At 38.0% G+C, this 18,124-nt stretch overlaps 1 protein-coding gene across 5 annotated transcripts in view; it reads right to left on the bottom strand.

Annotated features, from left to right (window-relative positions):
* Nucleotides 1–18,124, bottom strand: part of TMLHE (trimethyllysine hydroxylase, epsilon) — a 114,573-nt gene that overhangs the window by 29,401 nt on the left and 67,048 nt on the right. For all 5 annotated transcript variants that reach the window (XM_077888899.1, XM_077888902.1, XM_077888903.1 and 2 more), the window contains 2 exons: nucleotides 17,726–17,845; nucleotides 14,082–14,318 (listed from right to left, as the gene is read on the bottom strand). In XM_077888899.1, the coding sequence (XP_077745025.1) occupies nucleotides 14,082–14,318; nucleotides 17,726–17,845 (357 nt within the window). The remainder of the gene's footprint in view (nucleotides 1–14,081; nucleotides 14,319–17,725; nucleotides 17,846–18,124) is intronic.

Below are 18,124 nucleotides of genomic sequence, written 5' to 3'. Positions count from 1 at the left end.
CCCACTTACATCAATTGACAGATTATACAAACAGAAAATCAAAAGGAAACAATGGCTTTGAATGTCACGCTGGACCAGATGGATTTAACAGGTAAACATTCAGAACATTTCATCCTAAAACAGCACAATACGCATTCTTTTCAATGTGCAGGGAACATTATCCAGAATAGATCACATATTAGCCCACAAAACGAGTCTCAACAAATTCATGAATATCAAAGTCCCATCATGTATCTTTTGTGGCCATAATGCCATGAAACTAGAAGTCAATAACAAGAAAAACTCTGGAAAAACCACAGATACATGAAGGTTAAATTACATGCTACTACACAATCAATGGGTCAATCAAAAAAATCAAAGAATAAATAAAAATGGAGACAAGTAAAAGTGAAAACACAACAGTCCAAAATACTTGGGATGCAGCAAAAGCTGTTCTAAAAGGGAAGTTTATAGCAATACAGGCTTACCTCAAGAAGCAAGAAAAATCTAAAATAAACAACCTGACCTTACACCTAAAGGAGTTAGAAAAACAACAAGTGAAGCCTAAAACCAGCAGAAGAAAGGAAAAAATGAAGATTAGAGAAGAAGTAAATGAGATAGAAACTAAAACAATAGAGGAGATCAATGAAACCAGGAGCTGGTTCTTTGAAAAATTGCACAATTGATAAAACTCAGCCAGACTTATGAAAAAGAAAAGAGAAAGGACCCAAATAAATAAAATCACAAATGAGAGAGAAATCACACCCAACAACCAACACCACAGAAATACAAAAAATCATAAAAGACTATGATGGAAAACTATATGTCAACAAATTGGCCAACCTGGAAGAAATGGATAAATTTCTAGACACATATAAACTACCAAAACTGAAAAAAGAAGAAATAGAAAATTTGAACAAAATGATAACCAGCAAAGAAATTGAGTCCATATTAAAAAAACTCCCAATAAGCAAAAGTCCACGGTCAGACGGATTCCTGGCAGAGTTCTACCAAACATTTAAAGAGTTAATACCTGTTTTCAAACTTTAAAAAAAATAGAGATGGAAGGAAAACTTGCAAAATCATTCTATGAGGCCAGTATCACTCTGATATGAAAACCAGATAAAGACATCACAAGAAAAGGGGAAGCACCGGCAAATATTTCTGATGAACATAGGTGCAAAAATCCTCCACTAATTACTAGCAAGTCAAATCCAATAGTACATTTAAAAAATAATTCACTACACACAAGTGGGATTTATTCCTAGGATGCAATTGTGTATCAATATTTGCAAATCAATCAGTGTGATACATCACATCAGTGAGAGAAAGGATAAGAACCATATGATCATTTCACTAGATGCAGAAGGAGCATTTGATGAAGCACAACATCCATCCATGATAAAAGCCTCAACAAAGTAGGTCTAGAGGGAACATATCTCAATATAATAAAGGCCATATTTGAAAAGCCCACAGCTAACATCATACACAATGATGAAAAACAGAGCTTTCCCCTAAGGTCAGGAATAGGACAAGGATGCCCACTCTCACCACTGCTGTTCTACATAGTACTGGAAGGCCCAGCCTCAGCAGTCAGACAACAGAGAGAAATAAAAGGCCTCCAAATCAGTAAGTAAGAAGCCAAACTTCCACTTTTTGCAGATGACAGGGTACTCTACATAGAAAAGACTCCCAACGACTCTACCAACAACTACTGGAAAGAAAGGGGAATTGAGTAAAGGTGCAGGAGACAAAATCCACGTGCAAATCCACGCTTGCATCCCTGTACACTAATAATGAAGCAGCAGAAAGTGAAATGGAGAAAACCGTTCCAGAGAGTGTCCAAGAGGGCGGAGGAGCCGGAGCCCTGCGTTTCTCGTCGGGTCCCAGGAATTCAGCTAGCTAGCTCTCAAATCATTCTGAACACCTGCGAACTCAACCTGACACCTAAGAAAATAGCGGCAACTCTACAAACACAAAAGCTACCACTTTCTGCAAGGTTGGAGGTGTGGAGAAGTGAATCCGAGGTGACGTGTGGGAAGAGGAGTCATGGGGCAGGGAGTCTCCATCAGCTGGCTATTGGTAAGGGCCCGAGCAGCAGGGTGCAAAATGAGAACTTCTAGAAGTCTGTTCCAGGGGGGACCCCCCGGCGCTGGGTGGGGGGGGGTGTGAAGCTGGGGCGAATCTTCGGGGGGACAGTGTGTCTCAGGATCCCTGGGTCACAGGAAGCCTGGGGTGCCCGAGCCGCACAGGTCCTCGGCAGCAGAGCGGGAAGCCGGCTGCAATGAGCAGCCCAGGAGTGGGCTCTCAGCTCCGGATTGCCATAAACCGCAAACTGCGCCATGGTGGGCGACCGCTCCCTGAGCAGGGCCCTAGAGAGCAGCAGAACCCCCGGGCCACCCCCTGCCTCCCCCGGAAGGAGCACTGTGGGTACCTCCGCAGGTGTTTGCAGGGTTTGGACCCTCGAAATGGGGTCGTGTGCCCGAGATAGAAATGCTTGGTCGCCGGCTGAGTGAGCAACGGAATGCGGAGACCATGGACACAGGAGTGACTGCTTTTTCCCAGAGAGCACACTGAGGAGTGGGGGCCCCAAGCTTTCCGCTCCAGGGCTGGGGGTGGGGAGGCCCCATTTTCATTCTCCTTCTGTAAAGCAAAGCAGGAGGCCTGCAGGGAACAAAAGCCCCATAGAGCAGATGCCTTAGCCTGGCCCCCTGGAGAGGGCGGTGTGATTCCACGGGTGGTGGGGGGGGCGCATCAGCGCAACAGTCCCTTCCCCAGATGACCAGCAAGAACATCTAGCTAAGAGCAAGTTTACCGATCACGCAGAAATGCAAAAATGCAGTGCTGGGAAAAATAGTAGATAGAATTCATGTTATTTCCTCCATGATTCTTTAGTCTTTCAATTTTAATTTTTTCTCTTTCCTTTTTCGACCAATTCTTTATATTATCAACTCTTTTAAAAAGATCTTTTTTAATTTTAATTTTTACACTTACATTCTATCCTTTCATTGTATTTCATTTTATTTTTGTTTATGTATGTTTTTCTTTCTTTACAATTTTGGGATGCACTTTCTTCTAACAAACAGACCAAAATACACTAAAATATAATGTATTCTTATCTTCTGCTCACCTCTCTGTTTATATTCTTTTTTTGTGTGTGTGTCTTTTAACTTTCATTTTGACAGTTCCATTCTATCCTTTCATTGTATTTTATTTTATTTTTATACATATATAGATTTTCCTTTCTTTATGATTTTGGGTTCTACTCTTCTAACAGACCAAAATACACACAGGATCCACCGCACTGCTCTCTTCTGTTCACCTGTCTGAATATATTGTCTCTTTTTATTTTTTTTTTCGGTTTTGGGTCTCTTCTGATTTGTTTAGTATGTTTCTCTGGGATCATTGTTTCTATTTTAGTACCTTTTTCTCTTATTCATTTATTTTTCTTTGGACAGAAAGACAAGATGGAAAAAGTCACCTCAAAACAGAAAGCAAGAGGCAGCACTGACTGCCAGGGACCTAACTGGTATGGATATAAGTAAGATTTCAGAACTAGAGTTCAGAATAACAAATATAAAGATACTAGCTGTGCTTGAAAAAAGCATAGAAGATACTAGAGAATCCCCTCTGCAGAAATAGAAGGACTAAAATCTAATAAGGTCAAAATCAAAGAGGGTATTAATGAGATGCAATAAAAAACTGGAGCTCTGATGGCTAAGAAAAATGGCACAGAACAGAGAATTAGTGACATAGAAGACAAAATAATGGAGAATAAAGGAGCTGAGAAAAAGAGAGATAAGCAGCTGATGGATCATGAAGGGAGAGTCTGAGAGATAAGTGATACCATAACTTGAAACAATATTAGAATATTGAGATCCCAAAAGAAGAGGAAGAGAGAGGCAAAGAAGGTATGTTGGAGCAAATCATAGCTGAGAACTTCCCTAATCTGGCGAAGTAACGGGCACTCTAGTCCAAGGGGCACAGAGAAACTCCCTCAAAATCAATAAAAATAGGTCAGTACCCTGACATAATGGTGAAACCTGCAATTCTGAGACAAAGTCCTGAAAGCATCTCTGGACAAGAGTTACATAGCCTTCAAGACTAGAAATATTATCTAGCAGCAGATTCTCCACAGAGACCTGAAGGCCAGAAAGGACTGTCATCATATATTCAGGGTGCTAAATGAGAAAAACATGCAGCCAAGAATACTTTATCCACCTAGGATGTCACTCAAAATAGGAGGAGAGATGAGCTTCCAGGGCAAATAGAAACTAAAGGAATTCTGGATCACTAAACCAGCCTTGGAATAAATATTAAAAAGGATCCTTTAAGTGAAGAGAGAGCCCAAAAGTAACAAAGACCAGGAAGTAACAAAGACAATATACAAAACCAGTAACTTTACAGGTAATACAATGGTACTTAATTCATATCTTTCAATAGTTACTCTGAATGTAAATGAGCTAAATGCTCCAATCAAAAGACACAGGATGTCGGATTGGATAAAAAAGCAAAACCTATCAATATGCTGTCTACAAGACACTTATTTTATTTTATTTTTAAAAAGATTTTATTTATTTATTCATGAGAGACACAGAGAGAGCAAGAGGCAGAGACACAGGCAGAGGGAGAAGCAGGCTCCATGCAGGGAGCCTGACGTGGGACTCGATCCTGGGACCCTAGGATAACGCCCTGGGCTGAAAGTGGCGCCAAACCACTTAGCCACCCGGGCATCCCTACAAGAGACTAATTTTAGACCAAAAAACAACTCCATATTGAAAGTGAGGGAGTGGAGATCCATTTATCACGCTAATGGACATGAAAAGAAAGCTGGGGTAGCAATCCTTATATCAGACAAATTAGATTTTAAACCAAAGACTGTAATAAGAGATGAGGAGGGCACTATATCATGATTAAAGGGTCTATCCAACAAGAAGATCTAACAATTGTAAATATTTATGCCCCTAACTTGGGAGCAGCCAATCATATAAACTGACTAATAACAAAATTTAAGAAACACATTGATAACAATATAGTAAGAGTACGGAGTTTATACCCCACTCACTTCAATGGACAGATCATTTAAGCAGATCAACAAGGAAACAAGGGCTTTGAATAACACACTGGACCAGATGTACTTTACAGATATATTCAGACCATTCCATCCTAATGCAACAGAATACATATTCTCCTCGAGTGTACATAGAACATTCTCCAGAACAGATCACTTGCTGTGTCACAAATCAGGTCTCAACTGGTACAAAAAAGATTGGGATCATTCCCTGCATATTTTCAGACCACAATGCTTTGAAACTTGAAGTCCACCACAAGAGAAAATTTGGAAAGAATGCAGATACATGGAAGATAAAGAGCATCCTATTAAAGAATGAATGGGAAATTAAAGAAGAATTTTTTTCTTTTTTTCTTTTTGATTTTTTTTATTTATTTATGATAGTCACACACACACAGAGAGAGAGAGAGAGAGAGAGGCAGAGTCACAGGCAGAGGGAGAAGCAGGCTCCATGCACCAGGAGCCCGACATGGGATTCAATCCCGGGTCTCCAGGATTGTGCCCTGGGCCAAAGGCAGGCGCTAAACCACTGCGCCACCCAGGGATCCCTAAAGAAGAATTTTTAAAGATCATGGAAGCAAATGAAAATGAAAAACACAACTGTTCAAAACCTTTGGGCAGCAAAGGTGGTCCTAAGAGGGAGGTATATGGCAATACAAGCCTTTCTCAAGACACAAGAAAGGTCTCAACTACACAACCTAACCATACACCTAAAGGAGCTGGAGAGAGAACAGCAAATAAAACCTAAACCCAGGAGGAGAAGAGAATTAATAAATATTAGATCAGAATTCAATGAAATAGAAACCAAAAGAACAGTAGGACAGATAAATGAAACTAGGAGCTGGTTCATTGAAAGAATTAATAAGATTGATAAGCCTCTAGGACAGACTTATCAAACAGAAAAGAGAAAGGACCCAAATTAATAAAATCAGGAATGAAAGAGGAGAGATCACAACCAATGCCAAAGAAATACAAACCATTATAAGAACATATTATGAGTAACTATATGCCAACAAATTAGGCCATCTGGAAGAAATGGATGTGTTCCTAAAAACATATAAACTACCAAAACTGAAACAAGAAGAAATAGAAAACATGAACAGACCCATAACCAGCAAGGAAATTGAATCAGTAATAAAACATCTCCCAACAAAAGAATCCAGGGCCAGATGGCTTCCCAGGGGAACTCTCCCAAACATTTAGAAAGAATTAATACCTATTTTTCTTTTTTTAAAAAAAGATATTTTATTTATTCATGAGACACACACATAGAGAGAGGCCAGAGACCCAGGCAGAGGGAGAAGCAGGCTCCATGCTGGGAGCCCGATGCGGAACTCAATCCCGGGTCTTCAGGATCATGCCCTGGGCCGAAGGCAGTGCTAAACCGCTGAGCCACCCAGGCTGCCCAATACCTATTTTTCTGAAGCTGTTTCAAAAATAGAAATGGAAGGAAAACCTTCAGATTCATTCTTTGAGGCCAGGATTACCTTGATCCCTGAACCAGACAAAGATCCCACCAAAAAGGGGAATTACAGACCAATATCCCTGATGAACATGGATGCTAAAATGCTCACAAAGATACTAACTAATAGGATCCAACACTACATTAAGAAGATAATTCACCATGATCAAGTGAGATTTATTCCTGGGCTGCAACTGTGATTCAACATCCTCAAATCAATAAGTGATACACCACATTAATAAGAGAATGGACAAGAACCATATGATCCTCTCAGTAGATGCAGAAAAAGCATTTGACAAACTATAGTATCCATTCTTGATTAAACCTCTTCGGACTGTAGGGATAGAGGGAACATTCCTTAGCATCTTAATAAGTCATCTATAAAAAGCCCAAAGCAAGTATCATTCTCAATGGGGAAAAATGGAGAGCCTTTCCTCTAAGATCGGAAACACGACAGGGATGTTCACTCTCACCACTGTTGTTCAGCATAGTACTGGAAATCTTAGCCTCAGCAATCAGACAACAAAAAGAAATAAAAGGCATTCAAATTGGCAAAGAAGAAGTCAAACACTCCCTCTTTGCAGATGACATGATACTGTATGTGGAAAACCCAAAAGACTCCACCCCAAGATTGCTAGAAGGCATACAAATTCAGCAAAGTGATAGGATATAAAATCAATGCCCAGAAATCAGTGGCATTTCTATACACTAACAATGAGACCTGGGACACCTGGGTGGCTCAGTGGTTGAGCGTCTGCCTTTGGCTCAGGGCGTGATCCCGGGGTCCTGGGATTGAGTCCCACATTGGGCTTCCTGTGTGGAGCCTGCTTCTCTCTCTGCCTATGTCTCTGCCTCTCTCTTTGTGTCTCTCATTAATAAATAAATAAAATCTTTAAAAAAAATAACAGTGAGACTGAAGAAAGAAAAATTAAGGAAACTATCCCATTTACAATTGCACCAAAACCTCAGAAGATACCTAGGAATAAACCTACCAAAAAGGCAAAGGATCGGTACTCAAAAAGCTCTAGGACACTCATGAAAGAAATTGAGGAAGACACAGAGAAATGGAAAAACATTCCATGCTCATGTATTAAAAGAACAAATATTGTTAAAGTGTCTAGGATACCTAGAACAACCTGTACATTCAATGCAATCCCCATCAAAATACCATCAACTTTTTTTCACAGAGCTGGAACAAATAATCCTAAGATTTGTTTGGAACCAGAAAAGACCCCAAATATCCAAAGCAATCTTGAATAAGATAACCAAAGCTGGTGGCATCACAATGCCTGACTTCAAGCTGTATTACAAAGCTGTGATCATCAAGACAGTGTGGTACTGGCACAAAAACAGACACACATAGATCCATGGGACAGAGTAGAGAACCCAGAAATGGACCCTCAACTCTATGGTCAACTTAACTTGGGCAAAGTAGGAAAGAATATCCACTGGAAAAAAGACAGTCTCTTCAATAAATGGTGTTGGGAAAACTGGACTGCCACATGCAGAAGAATGAAACTAGACCATTCTCTTACACCAGCCATTTTGACAGGTGTGAGGTGATAGCTCATCGTGGTTTTTTTTATATATATATTTTATATTCATGAGAGACACACAGAGAGAGGCAGAGACACAGGTAGAGGGAGAAGCAGGCTCCATGCAAGGAACCTGATGTGGGACTCGATCCCGGGAATCTGGGATCACTCCCTGAGCCAAAGGCAGACGCTGAACCGCTGAGCCACTCAGGTGTCCCTCATCGTGGTTTTGATTTGTATTTTCCTCATGTCAAGTGATGTTGAACATCTTTTCATGTGTCTGTCAGCCATGTGTATGCCTTCTTTGGAAAAATGTCTATTCATATCTTCTGCCTATTTTTTAACTGGATTATCTGTTTTTGGGTGTTGAATTTTATAAGTCCTTTAGCAACATTTTTCAAGATATATGTCCTGAGGCAAGGGAAACAAAAGCAAAAATAAACTATTGCCACTGCATCAAAATAAAAACTTTTGCAAAGTGAAGGAAACAATCATTAACAATACTAAGCAGCAATCTCTGGAATTGAAAAATATATTTGCAAATGACATATCTCATAAAGGGTTAGTATTCAATATATACAAGGAAATTACAGAAGGAAGGAATATATGCATGCCTAGCCAAATTATGGAAGCAGCCCAAGTGTTCATCAATAGATGAATAGATAAAGAAGATGTGGTATTTATATACATATATAATGGAATATTATTCAGCCATATAAAAGAATGAATCTTGCCATTTGCAACAGCATGCATGGAGCCAAAGAGTATAATGCTTAGTATAATGCTTAAGTGAAGTTAAGTCAGTCAGAGAAAGACAAATACCATATGATTTTACTCATGTGTGGAATTTAAGAAACAAAGCAAGCGAAGGAAAGAAAATGAAGAGAGAGAGACAAACCAAGAAACAGATGGCTAACTATAGAGAACACACTATTGGGCACTAGAGGGGAGGTGGGTGGGGATAGGTGAGACAGATGATGGGGATTAAGGAGGGAACTGGTCATGATGAGCACTGTGTAATGTACAGAATTGTTGAATCTCTATACTGTACACCTAAAGCTAATATAACACTGTATGTTAACTATTATTCAATTAAAATTTTAAAATGAACAAAAAACCCTACTGGGTGGTATTCATCTCTTGATTGGACCCACAGTATTAACATACACACATACAGACACATAGACAAACACAGCCACTTGTGTATAGAGTAATAAATCATGACCAAGTACAGTCCATTCCCAGAGTACAAGGATTGGCTTAACATTTGAAATTAATATAATTTAACATAATAACAGAATAAAGAAGAATAAATGACACAATTATTTCTATTGATAATTGACATGAAGATAAAGCATTTATCAAAATTCAATACTCATTTATGATTCTAAAAAAATCTCAGGAACTGTGGAAGGGAAAATCAGCCAGCAGATAAAAGACATCACCAACACTTTTTCTTTAAAAGATTAATTAATTTATTTAAAGAGAGTGCACACAAGCAGGGGGAAGGAAGGAGGGAAAGGAAGAGGGAGAGAATCTCAAGCAGACTTCCTGCTGAGTATGAAGCCTGATGCAAGGCTTGATCTCATGACTCTGAGATCATGACCTGAGCTGAAATCAAGAGCTGACTGCTTAAGTGACTGAGCCACCCAGGCGCTCCATCAACACTCTTATATAGTTAATATTCCTGGCAAAATACTGAACACTTTTACCCTAAGGATGTCTTGTGTTACCACTGTTATTTAACATAGTACTGGATGTGTTAGCCAGTGTAGCATGGCAAGAAAAACAAATGAATAACATAAACATATCGATTGGAAAGAAAAAAAATATAACTATCCCTACAACATGATTTTCTAAGAAACCCAGAAAACAAATACTTTGAGCTAATGAATACTTTAGCAAGGCTAGGATACAACGCTAATTTAAAAAGAAATCAATTTTTTAATATAACGGCAGCAAATAACTTGAAAATAGTATTCAAATTTTATAATGCCATCAGAATATAAAAATAGGAATAAAATTAACAAAAGATATGTAAGATCTGTATCTTCAATACTATCAAACACTACTAAGAGAAATTAAAGACCTAAATAAATATAAAGATCAGGTTCATGGATTCCAAGACTCAAAAGTGTTAGTTTGTTAGTTATTGACAAGCTGATTTTAAGATATATATGGAAATATAAAGAATCTAGAACGAGGGCTGGCAAAATCCGGTCTGTGGGACAAATCCAGCCCACTGCCCATTTTTATAAGTAATATTTATTGAAACAGGCACACTCATTCGTTTATATATTGTTTATAGCTGCTATTTTGCTTCCATAACAGTATTGAGTAGTTGTGATAAAGAACATTTGACCCCATTTACTATCTAGTCCTTTACAAAAAAATTTGTAGACCTCTAATCTAGAATATCCACAATGATCTTGAAAAAGAACAAAGTTGACAAACATATTATCTGACTTTATTACTGTAAACCTGCAGTAGCCAAGACATTGTGGAACTGTAATAAGGAACCACAAATAGATAATGGAATTAAATAGAGATCCCAGAGACAAACCTACATTTATATGATCATTTGATTTTTTAAAGATTTATTTGTTTATTTGAGAGAGAGAGAGAGACAGAGAGAGTGAGAGGGAAAGAGAGAGAGTGAGCACAAGCAGGGGGAGGAGCAGAGGGAGAGGGAGAAAGAATCCACAGGCAGGTTCCCTGCTGAGTGTGGAGCCTGATGTGGGAATTGATCCTGTGACCCTGAGATCATGACCTGAGCTGAAATGAAGAGCCAGAGGCTCAACTGACTGAACCACCCAGGCGCCCTGGTCATTTGATTTTTGACAAAGTTGCAAAGGCAATCCAATGGGGGGAAAGGAAGTTCTTTTCAACAAATGAGGCTATCTGGATATCCATATATAAAAAATATGAACTTCTACCTATACCTCATAACACAGAAAAAAATTGAGATAGATCACAGATTTAGATGTAAAAAATAAAACTATAACACCTTTAGAAAACAGAATCTCATCATGTCATGGGAGCAGTCAAAGATTTTTTTTTTTTACCATTTTTATGTTTTATTTATTTTTTGTGTTTTTTTATTGGAGTTTGATTTTTTATTTATTTTTATTTATTTATTTATTTATGTATTTATTTTTAAACATTTTTAAAATTATTTATTTATTTATGATAGTCACAGAGAGAGAGAGGCAGAGACATAGGCAGAGGGAGAAGCAGGCTCCATGCACCGAGAGCCCGATGTGGGATTCGATCCTGGGTCTCCAGGATCGCGCCCTGGGCCAAAGGCAGGCGCTAAACCGCTGCGCCACCCAGGGATCCCTGGAGTTTGATTTTTTAAAAGAATTTATTTATTTATTCATGAGACACACACACACACACACACATACACACACACACACACAGAGGCAGAGACACAAGCAGAGGTAGAAGCAGGCTCCACGCCAGGGGCCCGATGTGGGACTCGATCCCGAAACTCCAGGATCACGCTATGGGCTGAAGGCAGGTGCTGAGCCACCCAGGTGTCCCTTGGAGTTCAATTTGCCAACATATAGCATAACACCCAGTGCTCATCCCATCAAGTGCCCCCCTCAGTGCCCATCACTCAGTCACCCCATCCCCCCACCCGCCTCCCCTTCCACTACCCCTTATTTGTTTCCCAGAGTTAGGAGTCTCTCATGGTTTGTCTCCCTGTCTAATTTTTTCCATTCAGTTCCCCTCCTTTCCCTTATAATCCCTTTCACTATTTCTTATATTTCCCGTATGAGTGAAACCATATGTTTGACTGATACCCACCATTTGCTTTGACATGGAAAGATTTCTTATATGGATCACAGAAACAATAATCATTTAAAAAACTACCCAATTGTATTAAAATTTTCTGCTTATAAAAACACTGTTAAAAATAAATAGGTAAGCTACAGATTAGAAAATAATATTCCTAAAACATATACCAGGTAAGAAATAGTGACTAGGGTATGTAAAGAACTCCTAGAACTCAATAATGATAACCCAATGAAAAAATGGCAAAAGATATAACCAGATACTTCAGAAAATAAGATATATGAATGGCCAATAAGCACATGGAAAGATGCTCAACATCATCAGTCCTCAAAAAAATTGCAAATCAAACCCCAAAGAGATAACCACACTAATGGCTAACACTATTAAGATTGACAACACCAAATATTAGCAAGGATATGGAGCAGCTATAACTCTCATACATTGTTAATGACAATGTAAAATAAAACATCTACTTTAGTAAAAGTTCTGGCAATTGTTTATGAAATTGAACACTCACCTACTTTATGACCTAGCAGTTCCACTCCTAGCTATTTACGTGAGTAAAATGAAAACATGTATCTACAAAAATCCTTTTTTCTATGAATGCTCATGGCAGTTTTAATCATTATAACCCTGAATCAGAAACATTACAGGTGTTTACTCATAAAAAATCGGATTTATTCTATGGTATGAATTTCGAGAACAGGCAAAACTAATCTATGGTGGCAAAAATCAAAACAGTGATCTCCTCTAGGGGGAGTGTGCAAGGTTGGACTGGGAAGGAGTATAAGGGGACTTCCTACAGTGATGGTAATATTATGTATCTTATAGGGGTTTGGGTTATATAGGTATATGCATTTATCAAAACTCAGCAAGTGTATATTTGATATTCAAAATATAATTGTATGTAAATTTTATTTCAAAATTAAAAATTTGTAAACAAATATTGAACTCTAAAGATGTTAATATGGAAGTATTTAGGGGGACATGTAGTCATATCTACACTGTACATTTTTTTACAATGTACTTTGAAATGCATCAAAAATAAGATTGGCAGATATATAGATAAACAGACAGATAATAAAACAAGCATAGGAATACTTCCTGGTAGAACCTAGGTGGTAGGTCTATGGGTTTTACTGTAAATGCTTTCAACTTTTCAATATGTTTAAAAATGTTTACAGGGCAGCCCGGGTGGCTCAGCAGTTTGGCGCTGCCTTCAGCCCAGGGCCTGATCCTAGAGACCTGGGATCGAGTCCCATGTCAGGCTCCCTGCATGGAGCCTGCTTCTCCCTCTGCCTGTGTCTCTGCCTCTCTCTCTCTCTGTGTGTGTCTCTCATGGATAAATAAATAAAATCTTTAAAAAAATGCTTACTATCAAATGTTGGAAAAAATATTGCGTATGTACTCATTGTTCTAGGGAATGGCGATACAAGAGATGACTAAGGTGGTGTTTTTCAGAATAGGTTATCCAATGGAAATGGATTAGCATTTGTGTAGTTCATATTACCATCCACGGACACAGGCAGGGGCAACAATTTATTTTTATCTTTACAACACGGTGTGGAGAAGCAAGCTTAGAAATGAGTGGAGATGATGAGTTCAATTTTGAATATGATGTGCTTTGCAATCGTATAAGATATCTAAGTGGCAATATCTAGTAGACTATTGGATATATACGTCAGGAGATTTGCATAAATCTGGGCTACCGATAAATGTTGTGGTTGTCATGCCTTTGGGTACTCTAGCTGTTTGGTCAGTGAGCACAATTTAGTAACTTTTTAATTTTATTTATTTTTTAAATTTTTATTTATTTATGATAGTCACACACACAGAGAGAGAGAGAGAGGCAGAGACATAAGCAGAGGGAGAAGCAGGCTCCATGCACCGGGAGCCCGAGGTGGGATTCGATCCCGGGTCTCCAGGATCGCGCCCTGGGCCAAAGGCAGGCGCTAAACCACTGTGCCACCTAGGGATCCCAACTTTTTAATTTTAATAGTGTCTTCATTTTAAAATACTATCTCAAATATCTGCTCCCCTCAAATCTAGTATTCTTTACCTGTTGGCCTATTTTTCCATGGGAAGTACAATAAGAACAGAAATTGTACTAGTAAAAAGCTATAAAACAGCAAGATTAAAATGGTCAATATAAGAATTTTAGGGCTTTTCATTAGGCTAATAATTTGAAGGTTAATAATTAGTAAAAACATTACACTGGTTCTTTGGTACTCACCTGATCAAATAGAGTTCTTTATTCCATGGGTAGATATTTAAGACTGGCCCAACCCCAATCATGTGGTTGTGACATTCTCCAACATTTTCAATATATTCATGCTTCAATGGTACTTTGGTGAGGAGTTCAAATTCCTCAGGTGCCTTTTGAAGTACCTGTTCCGCTGCATAGAATCCATCTACCAGCAGTGTCCTCCCACCTGTTCCTTCATGCTTAAGACAGTGAAACACTTGAATGCTAAAGAGAGAAAAAATTAAATTCTTCTGTTCAGGGGAGAAAAGAGAGCATATAAAAATATTTAAAGATTATATATGAAAAATTAATAAATCTACTTATACCATTTTCATTTCTAGATTAATCATTTTCCCTAATAGCCAGTTGTACTTTTTTGTGCTTTGATATATCAATGCCACTACAGGTTTCTTCTAAACATATTCAATATTAATTAAAACCTATATGCGCCAGATCCTGGGGATACAGTCATGAATAAGATATAGTTTCTGTTTTAAAAAAAATTACACAGTCTAGTAGGAAAACATGAGGCAAATAAATAACAGTAAAATATGACAGGCACTATAATCAAGTTGTATACAAGATAGAGGGTCCATAAAGAAAGAACATTATTTACAAAGTATATTTAAGGAAGAGGGCAAGAAGTTCCTGTCAGTAAAGCACAGAGAATTATGAAAGGATTTTAAACTGGGAAACTCTATGGTCACATTAACATTTTTAAGACTTGATTCTGATGATAGTATGGGAGACGGACTGGATGGAAGCAAGATGACAGAAAATGTAGAAAACAATGTGGTAACTGAAATAGACAAAAATACCAAGGGCTTGAGCTTAGAGAAGACATATTGTAGGAACAGAACTGACAAGATTTAATAACTGATTAAATGGGGTGGAGAAACAAGAAGCAAAAATCTAGAATGACTTCAGGTTATTCCCTTGGTTAACTTGTCATTTGCTAAGATGGAGAATGCATGCAGAAGTATAATTGATCATAACCTCATAAGAGGTTGAGGTAGAAGTTCAGTTTAGGGGCCATGTTGAAATAGTTGAGTCATATATGGGTGAAAATATTAATAGGGAAAGGAAAGGGGACCTAATGGGCTGGAAAATTGCCCTAAAAGTTTCAAATTAACAAGGGGGAAAGAAAATTAATAGTAATTTAGAAAATAAATAAAAGTAAATAATGAAGTAAAATAAGTAAAAAACTATGAATGCAGGTAGAAGGAATAAAATCAAGGAAAACCTAATATAAATACAATTAAAATGAGAAACGTCAGTTCTGGACTCAAGCTTTCTGTGAAACTTCTAGGTCAAGATTGTTCAGTACCTAGTTGAAGGTATTTAACCTAGAAGATAGGCCAATTTAGTAGTTTGTGGGTGATAGCCAAAGCCAAGAGCACAGAAAAAGTCATTTGGAGAGAACATTTCAAGTAAGAAAAGAAGGACAATGAGAAAACCTGAAGGAACAACAATATCTAGGACATGGACAGAGGAAAATAAGCCAGCAAAGGATGCTGAGGAAAAGTGGTCAGAGATGTAGGAAGAAAACTAAAAAAGAAAGGATACGTAAGAACAGTTAGTGGTTAACACCATGCCCCAGGGGGAAAGTAAGATGAAGACTGAAAGGTATACACTAAGTATGACAATAAGTTAGTTGCTGGTGATGTTGGAGAGAGTAATTTTATGTTTGTTATTTAATTAATTAGTTTATTTATGAGCAAGCATGTGGGGGGGGGAAGGGGGGAGGAGAGAGAATCCTCAAGCAGACTCCGTGCTGAGCATGGAACCCAATGCAGGGCTCAATCTCACAACCCTGAGACCATAATGAGTTTAAGTCAGATGCTCAACCCACTGAGCCACCCAGGTGACCTTAAAGAGAGTCATTTTAATTGGGAGGGTGTTGGATAAACTAGCTGACTATGGATTTGAGGAGTGAATGGGAGGTGACAATGAAAAGATACTGAATGTCAATGATTCTTTGAATAACTTTAGCTGTGAAGGGGAGGAATAAGGCAGGGCTCTAACTAGAGAGAGATAGAGACTAAAGAAGATATGAGAAGCTGATAGGAATCAATAGGTACAGAAAGGGTGAAGATGTAGGAGAGATAAATGTCTGCGGAGGCTGGAGAAGAGATCCAGAGCAAAGGTAGCTTTCAAAATGACAAGGCATATAACAATGCTGCTGATGGTGATGATAATGGCTAAAGTGATAATAATAATAATAGCTAGCATTTCTTGAGCATTTAATTTGTGTCAGGCGGTATGCCAAGTGCTTTAAATACATCATGTAATGTAATCCCTAAGCAATACTAATGAATAGGTTTTATCACTAGTTCCATTTTACAGATGAAGAAACTGAGTCACAGAGAAGTCAGTAAGTTACTTGTCCAAGATAACAAACCTAATATATATCACAGCTGGGATGCAGATCCAGATCTGTTAATGACATGGCCTGAACTCTTAACCATTCTTACTATACTGCTACTGTACTTACTTGGCCCTTGTCATTGACTAGAAAGGTCTAAATTAAAGTCACCAACAACTAAATGCTTATCTTTCGTACTGGTTAAAGAGAAAAGAGTTACTCAATATTTGAATCTCAACCTCTGTCCAGCTGCTTCTCATCCCATTTCCTCTTTCTTCCTTCTGGACCCCCTAGAATGAGGATACAGGGCTATTGGGATCTTCATTTATTGATAACACTGAAAAGGATCTCTAAAAGCTGCTTTATTCTTTCTCCCCTGAACCAAATATTCTTAAGTTCCAAATCGTTAAAGAAAATCAATGTAACCACAATCAATTGCATATTATCACCCTCTCATATTATCTTTATAAATACATATGTACACTCACTTTACTAATATCTTTGTGCTTCAGGCTCATCATCTATATGCAGAAGCAAGATCAATAACAAAAACTACAGAGGTACCGCTAATAACTGGGAAATGGTAGGTAAATTAAAAATGGCATTTATCATGTCACATGATTATCATCTCATTTTTGTGGTGAGAAAATTTAAGATCCACTCTCTGTTAACTAAAGTGGTGATAATATTATAATATATAACCATTGTATACCTTAAATTTATATGTTACATGTCAATTATATCTTAATAAAGCTAGGGGAAAAAGTATGGTATATTTTTGGCTCAGCAGCTTCTGAGTCCATGTGAAAAAAGGGTTTTAAAATTAATTCCTTCTCTCCAACTTCTTACAAATTGGATTCAAATTCCTGTTAATACCAGCCCAAAGCAGCTGTGTTTAGAAGATTGATCCTGTTTCAATATAACTAAATATAAGAAAACTGTACAATTCCAGAATTAACTATTAGACCTTTTTTGGTAAGTTGTTGGTAATTACTTAGACAAAAATATAAATTAAACAAAATTTAGATCTATTTATGTAGTAATGTGTATTTTCAATCACTTAAAAAAATTCTTCTTCTAAGTCCAAAGAAGACTGAGCTAGAGTATTTCAAAATTATCATGTTTCTAAGAGAAGAAAAAGAAACAGTCACACACGTCATCATCAGCAGATATGATCTTGGTTCAAACAGAATGGAAAGTGATTAAGGAATTATTCAACACCATCACATGTAAAGACCCTGTATATGGAAAATTCTAATCCACTTACCCACAGGGCTCTTGAAAATAGGTAGTGTCAGTGTGCCGATCCAAAGCCAGCTTGGTGTATGCGGTGTCACCCCTGGAGAAGTCTGAAGTGAAATACCACATCCTCCCATAGATGGTTTCTCTGTCAAAGCAAATGAAGGACGACTTAAGTATTTAAAATTTTTATTCCTGTCTTTCATAACTCTAGTAACTTCTTTATTCAGAAGTAACAAAAGATTTTTTGGCTTCAGATTTCCATGTTTAAGGTGTAGATGACAGTTGAACACAGCACCAGTCTTAACAATCTGTTACTGATTAATATTCTAGGAAGTTGGGGGGCAAACTGTGAAAGTAGAGTTGACCCTTGAACAACACAGGTTTCGGGATCCCTGGGTGGCGCAGCGGTTTGGCGCCTGCCTTT

The sequence above is a fragment of the Canis aureus genome, chromosome X, assembly GCF_053574225.1.
Source record: "Canis aureus isolate CA01 chromosome X, VMU_Caureus_v.1.0, whole genome shotgun sequence".
NCBI classification, from domain to species: domain Eukaryota; kingdom Metazoa; phylum Chordata; class Mammalia; order Carnivora; family Canidae; genus Canis; species Canis aureus.
Note: the sequence above shows the minus strand (reverse complement) of the source record. Positions and strands in the feature narration are given on the sequence as shown.